The 14,179-nt window shown below is 42.1% G+C and overlaps 1 protein-coding gene across 7 annotated transcripts in view; it reads left to right on the top strand.

The window, feature by feature from the left end:
• Positions 1 to 14,179, top strand: part of CTTNBP2 (cortactin binding protein 2) — a 192,046-nt gene that overhangs the window by 161,316 nt on the left and 16,551 nt on the right. For all 7 annotated transcript variants that reach the window (XR_011387007.1, XM_070069817.1, XM_051847988.2 and 4 more), the window contains 3 exon segments: positions 7,213 to 7,365; positions 7,539 to 7,726; positions 13,303 to 13,481. Coding sequence is in view for 6 of the 7 variants with exons in the window: in XM_070069817.1 (XP_069925918.1) it covers positions 7,213 to 7,365; positions 7,539 to 7,726; positions 13,303 to 13,481 (520 nt within the window). In the remaining variant the exon portion in view is untranslated.

Here is a 14,179-nt window from a genome sequence, read left to right as displayed (position 1 = left end):
CACTAAGCTCCCCTCCTTCCCCTCCCCATGCTATGACTATCACATAACAAGTAGTGTGCAGAGTAGTGTGCTGTCCACTAATGGTTAGAACAGAATGGCCTCTGACCTTCTATAAACTACAGAACAAGAACTCTGTTAAAATGCTTTAAAGATACCTCGGATGAATGCCTCTCTAGTCTCGTGGACAAGACATTCTTCTAGTGAACAGCAGTGCCCTTTGTGTATATCTAACTGTAGGTTGAAGCAGTGAGCATATTATTTGGACTTCTGCCTTTCTTCACACACATGTTATATTATGACCTCCTCAAAGGCTAGCACTCTAGCTTGTTCTTCTACTTAGCCTTCCAGATTAATTGCTGATAATTGTCTGTTGAATGAATGGGTGAATTTCCTGATGCAGAAAATATCATAATCAAAAGAAAAAGCCTTCTTAGTCCTATCCTGGTGTCACAGTAGAAGAACTTGCTTAGAGTGAAGGTGGAAAGTAGTTAGTTTGGAGAACTCGGGAGTTGATAAAGGAGTTGTTGATGACCGGGCATAATGATCGAATGAATTAGATTATAAAAATGAAAGCTTTTTGTTTATTTGGGAGATAAAGACAGTGCGCTCATCCACTTGTTCACTCCCCAAATACTCCCAATGCCTGAGGCTGGACCAAGCCAATGTCAGGAGTCAGGAAGTCAATCTGGGTCTCCCATATGGGTGGCAGGAGCCAATTACTTGACCCATCACTGATGCCTCCCAGGGTGCACATTGGCAGGAAGCCAGAGTCCCAGGCCAGGGGCATCAAACCCAGGTACTCTGATACAGGATCCTGGCATCTTAATCTCTAGGCCAAACACCTGTCCTGCTAAAGGAAAGTTTTGAACAATGGACTGAAATTGAATAAACTCTGCACATTAAGTTCAAGGAAATGGTAGCATTTCCAAATATGGAAGGCTGTTTCTTCTGCATTGAATAAGGGTCAATATCTTCCTTCACTTTTTAGTAACCAAGCAAAGGCACAATGACAGAGGTCAAGTAGTAAGACTGCAGTTGCACGGATTAGCAGAGTAACCACTCTAGACTGCTCAGTTGGCCACCTTCCCCGTGTCTAGGCAGTCCCTTTCTTCTGTTGAATCTGTTTCCTTTACCTCACTTCCTCTTCTGCTCTTCATTTCCCCTGCCTCCTGTCATTTCTTTCTCATCATTAGCCCCTTTTATTTCTTCTGCTGTTACTCATTTATGGGTCCTCCACAGAAACTCCCAGGATCTCAGTCTGGGATATACTACTGCTCATGGTATTGTCCTGCTGTTGTGTGCCAATGGCCCCAGAATAAAAGTTAAAGCTCTCAGATGTCATGTCAGGAATATTGTGGTCTGGCATCTCATCTTGTCCTTACTGTTGTCCATTTCCATCTCCCAATACTCATCCACCATCTCCATTGTCCACTTCTCAATAGGACACACCACTACTGATTGGTGGTCAATGAAATGATCATGGATACCGTGCATTCGGTAGAATTAGTGGGAACTCCAGGGACTTCAGAGAGGTTCAAGGGAATCTCAAGTGAACCAAAAGGAAGGAGTTGTCAATGACATGGTGTGCCTTCTTTTGTTGTACAGAAATCACATAGCAGGGAATGGTCATTTGCTAAGAGGACAGGGAGTAGAGAACGCAGAGATCTGGTGATGGAAAACTGTTTCAGAGGCTGTTCCACTCAAGCTTCTAGAATAATGAGGCTATAGGAATTATCTATCAACGACTCTCTTGCTTATTTACCAAGAAATTATGGTAGTTAAAAGTCATTACTGCAAATGAAGCATACCCTGACTGGTGAAATACTCTGCAAGTACTCCTACTTTTTAATCTTTTCCCCAAAGAAGTCAAATCCCTAAATTGGCCTGGGAATGGAATGTGGAACTTTTATGTTCTGAGCACAGCACCAAAAATTACCTAATTTGTTCCTTTCTACAACTATGCAGAAGAAAAGCAGGGGAAAGAGCCACTGAGTATAAACCATAGTAGGATATGAACCAAAAATAAAGAAGGAAATAAAGAAGAAAAGCAGGGGAAAGAGCCACTGAGTATAAACCATAGTAGGATATGAACCAAAAATAAAGTAGTAAAATGATTTTAAATAATTAACTGTAAGAATCTAAAACTTAAATGGAGATTAAAGTGGCACCAGTCAGCATTGTGGTATAGTGGCTTAAGCAGCCCCTTGTGACTCCAACAGCCCATATCAGAACACCAGTTTGAATCCCACCTACTCTACTTCTGATCCAGCTCCCTACTGATGCACCCAGAAAAACAGTGAAAGATGGCCCAAGTACATCGACCCCTGCCACCCACATGGGGAAACTGGATGGAGTTACTTGCTTCTGGCTTCAGCCTGGCCCAATCCTGGCCATTGCAGGCATTTTTGAAGTGAGCCAGTTGATGGATGATTGTGTGTGTGTGTGTGTGTGTGTGTGTGTGTCTGTGTCTCTCTCTCTCTGTCACTCGAGCTTTCAAATAAATGTCTTTTTTTAAAAATGGTGCCAGTGAAGAAAAGATTTTAAGACCCAAGAATACTTCAAAAAATAATGACATAGACATAGGTTAGCACAGATTACTTTGGTTTTATTTCTGCTAAAACCACACTTAGCATTTCATATTGCCTTTTGTGAAAGGGTCACACCCTGTGACTCTATTTGATGAGAAGGGTATGAATGCACTTAGGCTCAACTCAGATTTCTCCTCTGAGTAAGGTATACAGTTGGCTTAACAAGGAAGATTCTTTTTAAAATGACACGTTTCAGTAAATAGCAAAAAAGAAAAAATGTCGACACTGGATCTGCATTTTAAAATAATGCTTTGCTTTTTCTTCTTAGGAGGAATCAGGGTGGAATGGCTCTGACAGTATTAGGAGACTGTGGTTGCTGGAGTCACCATCAGTGTGTAGCTCCTTTGCTCTGCACCACAGGAGGCTCTATGGAGATTTGTCCTGAGCATCTCACTTGAACTCTCAGAGCATTGTCCTTACAGAGCTTGACTTAATTGGACAGTGCAAAAGGCAGTGGGGAGGGGGTGGGTGTTTTCTACGTCCCCAAAGGGGAGATTATTGATTTGGGGTTACCCTTGACATGAAGAAGTTTGGGTTGAACTATAAAAGTGGTATGTTGATTACTTTTAAACCAGCAAGTGTTGCTGAATGACTTTAGCCGTAAGGGTATAGAGCCTTGTGAAGAGGGTATCAAAGAAGTGAGCCCACAGGAGAGGCACGAGGCTGATATAGCCTGCAAGTTGGAAACAAAAAGGACAGAAAGGGTAAACTTACTTCACAGACAGAGCTCTTGAGGAACATAAAGCAAAAGGAATCTCAATGGGTGGCTTTTGCTTCACAGATCAAAAGGAACCTGCAGATATTACATGGGGCAAGTGGCCACCTTTCACATCTCCATAAACCATGGTCAGAGACTGGTTAATCCTTAAAACTCCAAACTGTAATGAGTTCTTGTTTCTGTGGATAATTATTACATGTATTTTAGACCTGAAACCATGTTAAATAACCGAAACTAGACCCACACTCTCAACTCAAAGTTTATCTTTGTACTGGCTTGTCTAAAGATGTTGAATGTAAATGGTCAGATAGAGAAGTAGACACTAATGAAAAAATTAGATAATGAGGTCAGCAGCATTGGAGGATAAAACTTTTTAATCAGAGTAATCCACACTGTTTGATCCTTGATTGGTATGTCCTAGGATATCAAGGTAAGAATAAGTTGGAAATGCAACCCAATGGTTGTGAACAGCAACCTTACCCCTTTTTAGCTAGTGCACAAACTACCTATTAAATGTGGGATAAATCATCATTAGCAATACAATTTTTGTCCATAAACCTAGGAGAATGTGTTTTATTAACCCTTTCCAAGAGATTTCCAGTTCTCCTATAATTTTATTTGTAGTCAGAATCTTCACCAGTTGCTCCAATCTTCATATCCCAGCATCTGCTAGAGAGATCTTCAAGGGATGCTTCCCTTATCAAACACATCAGACCTGAAGCAACGCTCACCTCCCACCCCTATTATACTTTTGATGTGCTCTCTCTGCCTTCACTAATTGTATAGCCTCATCTCTGATGTCCCCTCTCTGCCTCGCCGTCAGTAAGTCAACTACTGAGCCTCATTAACTCTATCCCACACTGTCTTTTCATCCTGTGCTTTGGCCCTGGGCAGGGCTTCATCATCACCGCTTGCCTTAAAGAAAGCAGTAAGAGCCTGACGTGTGAGTTCTCTAGCCACAGAGAGGAGCTCAGACCAAGAGTCAAGTTCTGTTTGTTTCCTTCCTTAAAGACTTCCACTACTCCCAGAGCTGGTAGTCTCTCTCAATATGACATGCTGAGTCTTCCAATTTAGTTTGTGGCTGGGTACTGAGGCTACCTAGTAGCAGGTCTCACCCCTGCATGCACATTTCTATCATGGGGGAGCTATTACAAAATGCCCGTGCCCAGGGCCAACACAGACCAATTTAACAATCAGATGGCTGAGAATTCCTGGAATGGATCCTTGTTGACTCTTAAGGGACAGAGCAAGACAAACATGCAGCCTGCTACTCTACTGCTGAGAGAGAGAGAGAGATCTTCCATCTGCTGGTTCACTCCCCAATTGGCTGCAAAAGCTGGAGCTGCGCCGATCCAAAGCCAGGAGCTTCTTCCAGGTCTCCCACGTGGGTGTAGGGACCCAAGGACTTGAGCCATCTTCTGCTGCTTTCCCAGGCTATAGCAGAGCTGGATCAGAAGTGGAGCAGCTGGGACTCGAACTGGCACCCATATGGGATGCCAGCACTGCAGGTGGTGGCTTTCCCCGCCATGCCATAGTGCCGCCGCCCCCCCCCATCAGTCCTGATCTGAGCTATGCATCAGCTTTGAGATTACCATCTTGCCTCTCTGGCAGCTATGCTCTCTTTGATCTTATGCCCCAGTCCTTTCGAAAATTGAGCCCTGCCATTCTTCTATTCTTCTGCCTATGCCATTCCCTAAACCTAGAAAGCTTTCCCTTGAGCTGCCCATCTGTTAAGATGCCCAGTTAAACATGTCACCCACATCCCATTATATTCTGTCACTTCCAGCATGCCATAGCACTTAGCATATAGTACAGGTAGCAAGAAGACATTGGATAAGCATTTGTTGAACTGCAATTAAATATTGCTTCTCGTACTTTGCAGTTCATTGCAGCAGTTTAAGAGCCACTTCACCTAGCCATATACTTAACCCAAATCAGGGGAAAGCTGGAAACCTTCAGTTCCAAGTTACAAAAACATACATAAACTATCAACCTGGTATTTTTTTTATCACTGAGTAGAAAAGATTTGTTAGGCTATCATTGTTACTTTAACCAACTAGGGATTTATCATACTTCTACAATGCATGTTTTTCTTTCAAAAAATTATTGAGAAACAGAGTGAGGTGAAGGGCACTTCCATCCATTGGTTCATTCTGCAAATGCCTACAGTGACTGGTACAAAATGGCCAAAATCAGATCTTCCATAAGGATGTCCGGAACCTAATTACTTGAGCCGTTACCATTGATTCCCATGGCCTGCACTAGCCGGAAGCTCAGATCCAGCTAACAAAGCTAGGAACTCTGATATGGTATAAGGGTGTCTTCACTGCCAAACGCATGCCTCAGAAGGTATTTCTGGAAAAGAAAAAAATTCCTTTGCTGGATAGTTGCGTTGAAGGGAATCTGCCACACACAGCACATTGGTTTACAGCCCCTACAAGTACAATTCAAGGGAGAGCTGGCTGTTACCGTCTTCCTCTTCTAGTTTTTAAAGCTTCCTAGTATCAGAAAAGCTGCTGTAAGATGAGAAGAGATTCATTTGCAATGTTCAAGGAGCTCTGTGGAAAGCAAAATGAATTGTTTATAGTAACAACAAGAAGACGAAGAGAACATTCTATCATGAGTCTTTGTGAAAGCTGGAGTATTTGACAATGTTACTCAAGTACTCTACACGTGGTCTCTCCTTTTCCAAGGTTATTTTGGTTAAGACTGGGACATCTTAGGATCATTAAGAAAATAAAAAGGTTTTAATTTGTTGATTAGTATATAGTAAGTGCTGTGTGCATTTTTAATTAAAATAGTAATAACACTTAAGTGCTTGAGTGCCAGACACTCTTTTCAGTGTGCTCTGTGCAATAACTTGTTTCCTATAAGCAAGGATACATCATAAAGTTTATGGAAAAGGGAATCAAAAGATTATTTTGCCTCAAAAATTGACAACCATGCAGTTTTTTTCAGAATATGCATTTTCTGTGAACTTTGTGAAAACTTCTTATATTATAATTTCCTGTTTACATTTCATCTTTCACTCTGGGTTGACAGGAAGTCACTCCCTCCTATCCTGAAAGGAAGGAATACTAAAATAAGACTTAGAAGTTTTAGATGTTATTCTTTCCTTGCCATTATTTCTGAAACAGTCAAATCACTTCCATTCCTCTGAGATCTGTAAAAAGAGATAAAGGGATCTACTTACGCCTCCTCATACTTTTATGAACATCTTACTTGCTCATATATGAAATTTAAAGGCCATTCAAGGGTTTTTAATCTTTAACATTGTGAAACAGACATACGTAAATTCATTTTCAGATCATTTTTAAATGAGATAGTCAGTTAAACACCAACCAGGTCAAGGAATAGAATATACTCAGCTTCCAGAGTAAACCAATGTGCCTCTCCCCATCATAAACATTCCTTCTGAAGGTCACCACTAGTTTACTTTTTTGGATAATCGTTTCTTTGCTTTTTTTTTTTATAGTTTTTGACTTGCGTATGGATCCCTAATTTATATATTTAGTATTTCCTCTGGTGAACAGTTCGTGATGCAATTATATTGTATACGTTCTTTGATATTTACTTCTTACTGTATTGGTGGTGACAGTCTTCCATGCTATTACTTGTCATTGTAATTTCATATCTGCTGTGTGACTACACTCCTACTTATTGATCCATCCTGTTGTTGATGGATTCTGGACTGTGGGATCTGTCGTGGGAGGAGGAATGCTGGGTTAGTGTGTGTGCATGTGTGCAGCTTCAACTGAATTGAATGATGTCAGACTCTTCACAGTGAGCACGCCCCTCCACAGTCTCAGAGCATATCCATTGTACCACATTTTGCCAACATTTTATATCTTCACATTTAAATTTTTTGAAAAAGCTTTAATCACCGCATTTCCCTTTTGACCACAGCTTGTCTGATCCCAGTGAAACAATCTCCTGTAAAGAAGAAAATCATCATCATCTTAGAAAATTTGGAGAATTCTTCCTTGTCTGAATTATTGGGGGACTTTTTGGCACCTCTTGAAAATCGCAGCACAGAAAGCCCATGCACTTTCCAAAAAGGTAAGGAGAGGGAGACACTAGGCAAAGCCTTCGAAGGAAGTTTCTGTCTTACCACTGCCATGACTTGCTTCCCCAGAGCACAAATGGCACTTCACACTCTGCTGTCTTGAACTTGTTTTAAATTGCATTTGTCGCATCAAATGACTTGTGGAGACTGGACCTTTGTGTTTTAGGAAATGGAGCATCCGAGTGCTATTATTTTCATGAGAACTGCTTCCTGATGGGGACCATTGCCAAGGCCTGTCTGCAGGGCTCTGACCTGCTGGTGCAGCAGCACTTCCGCTGGGTACAGCTGCGGTGGGATGGCGAGCCCATGCAAGGACTGCTGCCCAGGTTCCTGAGAAGGAAAGTTGTGAATAAGGTAACAGACAACAGCTGCGCCCTGTTGCCCAGAGACTGGGACTTGGGTGGTGGGGAGACTGGGGCTTGAGTGCAACACGTCCTGTGTGGTGTAGGGCAAGAACAGTTTTTGGATATCTTAGAATTGAATTATAAGGAATATGAAACCCATAACAGAGTTGAACTATATTAAGTACAAGGAAAAGTGATTCGTTTTTACTATCGTTATTAACTGTTCTCAAAGAATCTCCACAAGTTCTAAATGCTGTGGAAGGCAGGATTAGAATTAAGTAATCTTAAGGTTTTGCACTGCTTCCTTGCAAGCATCAGAACAGTATCCACCCCCTCATGCAAGGTTTTGTTGTTGTTTTTTTTTTTTAAAGTTTTATTTGTCCAAAAAGCCTAGCAAGAGGGAGGGAGAGAGGAAGGGAGCGAGCAGGAGTGGGAGAGGGATAGAGAGAATGAATTATCTTCTACTCACTGATTCACTTCCCAAATGCCTTCAATGGCCAGGGTTGGGCCAGGCCAAAGCCAGGGACCAAGAACTCCATCTCCCACGTTGCTGTCTGGGATCCAAGTGCTTGACCTATGAAAAAATAGGATTCTGTAGCTTTGACACATTTTCAAGACTGTCAAAATGATAACTTTTAGTGATTTTTCATAGAATGCTATTCTTCTTTCATACTTTTTTTAAAAATTTATTTGAAAGACAAATATCAACAGAGACAAAGAGAAATCTTCCATCTATTGGTTTACTCCCCAAATGCCCAAAACATCCAGTGCAAGGCCAGGCTGAAGCCAGGAGCCCAGAACTCTACCCAGGTCTCTTACCTGATTAACAAGGACCCAGGTACTGAACCCAGCACCTGGTGCCTCTCAGGGTTTGCGTTATCAGGAAGCCAGAATTGGAGTTGAGGCTGGGACTTTAACCCAGGCGGTTTGATGTGGAGGCAGGTGTCTCAAACAGCAGTTTAACAGCTGAGTCAAACGATATATTCTCTACTCTCCCAAATAACAAAAACATTATAGTGCTGACCAAAAGGGACTTGAATTTATAAAATGTAATTCTGGAAAGAATAGCTTCCTTTAGATTATGTATGTTATGCAGTATTATTTAAAATTTGTGCCTCACATCTTGAACTTAATTTTTTTATGCTGACAGAGTTCTGTACATTTTTGTAAAGTTAGCATTTTATCTAAAACCTTTTCCTTTTACAGAACTTGACATTTTTTCATCATTAATATACAAGGTATGCAGGCCCAGGTCCAGATGTATCACCTTAACACTTATCCATAATATGAAAAATTTTACTTCATTTTTCATTCATGCAAAAACCTCTCTTAAACACTACTATTTGCAAGGCCCTGTGAAGTACTCTACATACATATGAAGGATGATTTCTTCCAAAACTGATGTTTAAGAAATCATCCAGGTTCCTCCCTCATCTACTTATAGCTCTATTTTTGCATTAATTTGATGAAACCAGCTTAAAGTTCTGTGTAACTTAGTCCCCCGTAAACGGCACATGAGGCCAAACTCAACACAGCCCATCCCCACACCCAGCTCCTGGCTCGCCCTCCTCACTTCCTTTTCTGTTATCTGTCCCCCAGGCTTAGCATGTCTCAATCTATTCACCTGGTCAGTCACAGACTTCAGTCCTTGCTCTGGGGCAGACCAAGGAAGACGAAATACCAGGGCTGGTGGACATGTAGCTATGGAAACAAACCATCACAACAAAGTGTGATAAGAACAACCTCATTCACCTGTATGAGATGCATCAGAAAAGTGTTACTGCTTATGCAGTCAGTGTGTGCTATGAGCCTGGGAAAGGTGGGACAAGAGAGGAGTCCTGCCCACCCTCATGGAGCTGCCACTGTCCTGGCAAGATAGGCAGGCCATTGAAAAAGCAGCCTTCTGGTGGGGTATTGGCAGCCTTGTTGGGCAGTTTTATTCAGAATGTGATTACTCAAGTGCTATTTTCAATGACTGCATTCAGTGTATTTGAGTTGCATATCCAAATGTACAGCCTTCCCCCAAGCTTTATCTTTCTATGTATAGAGTTGGCAAAACCTAACAGTTGCTTTTGAAGGGAACACATTTATAACTTAAATTCCCCTAAAAAGTTTATTTTGCTTTTTTCTTTTTAATCTAATTTGCTTTTAAAACTTTATCTAATTTCTCTTTTTTAAGATTTCTGGTAATATACAAATCTTCTGTAGTATTTTAACTTTTATAAAACCTGAAAATTAAATTTACAGATCCATTGACCAAATGTTCTGTCAATTCTCTTATCCCATTTCACTTAAAATCAGAACCTTAAGGGTAGGATGGGAAGTATCACTATGTTCCTAAATCTGTACATATGAAAGACATGAAACTTGTATAACTTCAGTAAAGTTTGAAAAAAATGGAGCAAGGACTCAAACCAGGCACTCTGATACGGGAGGCAGACATCCCAAGCAGTATATTGACTGCTGCACCAAATGCCTGCTCCCATCCCAATTTTAGTAGATTTAAGTGTCCTAGGAAATTTCTTGTTGCTGTCAACTCTTACCTTGCTCAGGATTTCCTAATCTGTATCATTGTGGATTATTATCTTAAAATATGTTGAAACTCAGCAAGCTAATGCCACAAAGACTTTGGAAACTGTGCTTTCAAAAGGTAGGAAGATAGTGACACACAGTGGACAACAGCAGAAAGCTCTGAGAATTGCCAAGACGGAGAATTCGCCAAGACGGAGCCATCTGGATGAAGAGCATTTGCAAAGATTATTCCTGTAGACATTAGGGCAAATATGGCATTTTGAATATTCTAATACTTTTATTACCTGTTTTTAAAACTCCACAAAGCCTTTTTCCTTTTATTTTCTCTTCTTAAATGTAAACTTAGAGAAGTTAGTAGAATCGGTTAAGATAGAGCTATCCAAATTGGATTCTGTAGGTGATTTAACTGATAAGAATAAGCAAAAAGATACTGTATGGGAAAATACGTTACCCGGGAACTAAAGTAAGCAGGTAAAATGTTAAAAAAAAAAAAAAAACTCACACATCGCTGGTGAGAATGGTAGAGATACTTGGGAAAACAGATTGTCAGTTTCTTACGAAGTTAGAAATACACTCTTCATATGACTTAGGCATTCCACTCCTAGATAAAATGAAAGCATATAGTTATCTAAAAAAAAAAAAATCCTTAAACCAATAACTAAGTTACTATTTTTTTTTCTTTTTTCTTTCTTTCTTTTTTTTTTTTTTTTTTTTGGACAGGCAGAGTTATAGAGAGACAGAGAGAAAGGTCTTCCTTCCGTTGGTTCATTCCCCACATGGCCGCTATACCGATCCAAAGCCAGGAGCCAGGTGCTTCCTCCTGGTCTCCCATGCGGGTGCAGGGCCCAAAAACTTGGGCCATCCTCCACTGCACTCCCAGACCACAGCAGAGGACTGAAAGAGGAGCAACCGGGACAGAATCCGGCACCCCGACCGGGACTAGAACCCGGGATGCCAACGCCACAGGCGGAGGATTAGCCTAGTGAGCCGTGGCGCCAGCCACTAAGTTACTATTTTAAAGTGGAAACATACTGTTTTTCTAATGTGTGGAATTCTCTTAAACAAGTTTTTAAATATGCCAAATATATGATTATCCCTCACCTTAACCCAGAAAACAGTAATAATACAGATTTGTATGCATTTTTGAATGTTCATGACGATAAAAATATACCCCCTCAAGGAAGAATTTTTCCATGCTAAGAAATCTGGACTGTCTCCCCCTGAGAGTTCAGGATTCCTTTTGTGGCTGGCTGAGCTTGTGCATCGCCCAGTCAGCTAATGAGGACTTGTGTTCTGGCCTTAGGTTGTTTCTGAGAGGGGGAGCCAGACAGAGCCCCTTCACAGTCCCTCTAGACAGAGAGGCACTATGTCCGTGGCCCCCATGTGGGGCACACTCCTTTTAGATGACCTAGTGCTGGGGTGTGACTCCATTTGTGGTACTCCAGCATTGGACTGGATAAACTCATGGCTTTGAGCCTTGTCCCTTCCTTAGTGCAGGGCTCTGATTCTGTTAAGCGACATCAGATCGGAGTCAGCCTTCTGGGTTCTGATTGTGTCTGACTTCAAGCGCACAACACCAAGCTTGTTGCTAGTTACAGTGAACAGGTGATTAACATGTACTATGAAAGAAACAAGTAAGGTGCCGCTATGGACACCAGAGCAGGGGGAGGAGGAATGCTTGTTTTAGGAGCGGTGAGCAGTCACATGTAAAACTTTTCAGTTACGCTAACCTGATACTTAAAGGAAGGTTAACCTGCTGCCCATGACATCAGCATCCCCTATGAGCATGGTGGGTTCAAGTCCACTTCCAGTCCACCAATCTGCTAAAGTACCTGGGAAAGCAGCAGAGGATGCCCAACTACCTGGACCCCTGCCCTCCATGTGGGAGACCCGGATGGAATTCCAGGCTCCTGGCTTTCATTCGGGAGTGGATCAGTGGTGGAAGTTCTCCTTGTGTGTTTCTCCTTCTCTGTAACTCTGCCTTTCAATTAAGTGAATTTTATAAATAAAAAATGGGGGAAATGGGGCAAGCACTTGGCACAGTAGTTAAGATGCGCTTGGAACATCTACACCCCATAATGGAGTGCCCGAGTTCATGTCCTGGCTCTGCTTTCGATTCCAGCTCTGTGAATGCACATCCCGGGAAGTAGCAGTAATAGGTCAAGTATTTGGCTCATGTTGTGGGTTGTTGTGGCCATTTGGGGAGTGAACTAGTGGATAGAAGAGCTCTATCTTCCTCCTCTCTCTCACTCTGCCTTTAAAAATCTTTTTTTTAAGAGGCCTTATCCATTCCCTTACCCAACTGTGGTCTTGCTAAGGCAGGTAGGGGGACACTCTTCCTCTGTTGGCTGCCCACACAGACAGGCAGACCCACTCTCTCTCTGCCCATGGGCTAGCCTCACCACAGGGAGGAAAGGTTAGAGAGCACCAGAAATGTTCTGCTTGAGGGGGAAAAGGGAATTCTTTGTTGCAAAACATTCTCACCCACTTCATTTTAAATGTGATAAACTACTCCTCCATTATTTCATGTAAATGCTGTGTATCCTAATCCTGACTTCTGCCCACTAAAAAGTTGCAGTTAATAATGTATACGTGAAACTTGAGAAGAGAGTAAATTTCAGTGTTCCTCCACAAATAGTAGATAAATATGTGGAGTGGCAGATGTTTGAGTTAATCATTTCACAGTGTATACCTGTAGTTTATGTATCCCATAAATATTTTAGCAATTATACCTTTATAAAAAATTTAAAACTCTAGCATTAGCTTTGTCATCTTTCTCCTATGGATCCTTGGGCAAGTTTTTACTATGTTGTACCTCATTCTGCTGGCATGAAAAACGTGGTAAAAAGACCTGCCTTAGGGTCCTGGTGAGAACGCAGTGCGAAAATGGTTGCTCACACTGACATTTTAACATGCCCAACAGTATAGGTAATGAGTCATCTCTCCTTCAGCCAAGGGAAGGGAGAATCAGAGTCAGCTAGAGGTTCGCAGTTGGAACTTCGGAACAGCATCCTTGTTCTAAGCCAGACCCTGTGCTCTGCTTCCCACCTCCAGTTCAGAGGTCAGGTGCCTGCACCCTGCGACCCCGTGCACAAGACCGTAGCCTGGGCACTGTCCGTCTGGCGACAGCTCAACTCCTGCCTGGCCCACCTGGGCACACCTGAAGCACTTCTCGGCCCAAAGTATTTCCTGTCTTGTCCTGTGGTCCCTGGACGTGCCCAAGCGACAGTGAAGTAAGTATCATGTTTCCTTTCCTGCACACCCTGAAAATGGAACCCTGGCCCATGTGGGAGACTTGAGAGTGAGAATCTGATGGCGCTGCTGGTGCCACCTGCTGTCGGCAACCCAGAGGCAGCACGGGGGCCCTGTGCTCCTGCTGCAGAGTGACCAAGCTTTCCCTGTGGTGTTTTTGCTAAGAGCCGGGTAGCAGTTGCGCCTGCATTACAGATCTTGGGCTAGCTGGGCAATGTCTCCTGGGAAGGTCTCCCTTGAGAAGCCCTGTCAAATACTTGATGCCCCCCACCCCAAAACAACTGCATTGAGAAGCCTCCTGTTTTATTGAGACTTGTGAACTTAATGTATTTGCCTGTGAAGCAGCTAATGAGAACATACTTAGACATAAGATTAATGAGATAAAAAATCAGGAAAGTTTATTCCCAAATAAAAGATTAGTGATTAGCCAGCAGATTTCATGGTGCATTTTCCAGGATTCTGAGCAAAAAAAGTACTTTGGAAAGCAGCAGATGCAAATAATCTCTTCTCTATTGTAAGATAAATCATCAAGTTAATAACAGCTATTGGGAGAGAATATACATATGTTCTTGCTATAAACCAGAAATCCATTTGTTGACATCTGTGACAGTTAAATCGGAGCCTTTTTCCGTAAGAGTCTTAAGATCTTAAGGAACCAGTCTTGGTCTTTCCTCCATGG

The sequence above is a fragment of the Oryctolagus cuniculus genome, chromosome 3 (assembly GCF_964237555.1).
Source record: "Oryctolagus cuniculus chromosome 3, mOryCun1.1, whole genome shotgun sequence".
Lineage (NCBI taxonomy): Eukaryota > Metazoa > Chordata > Mammalia > Lagomorpha > Leporidae > Oryctolagus > Oryctolagus cuniculus.
Note: the sequence above shows the minus strand (reverse complement) of the source record. Positions and strands in the feature narration are given on the sequence as shown.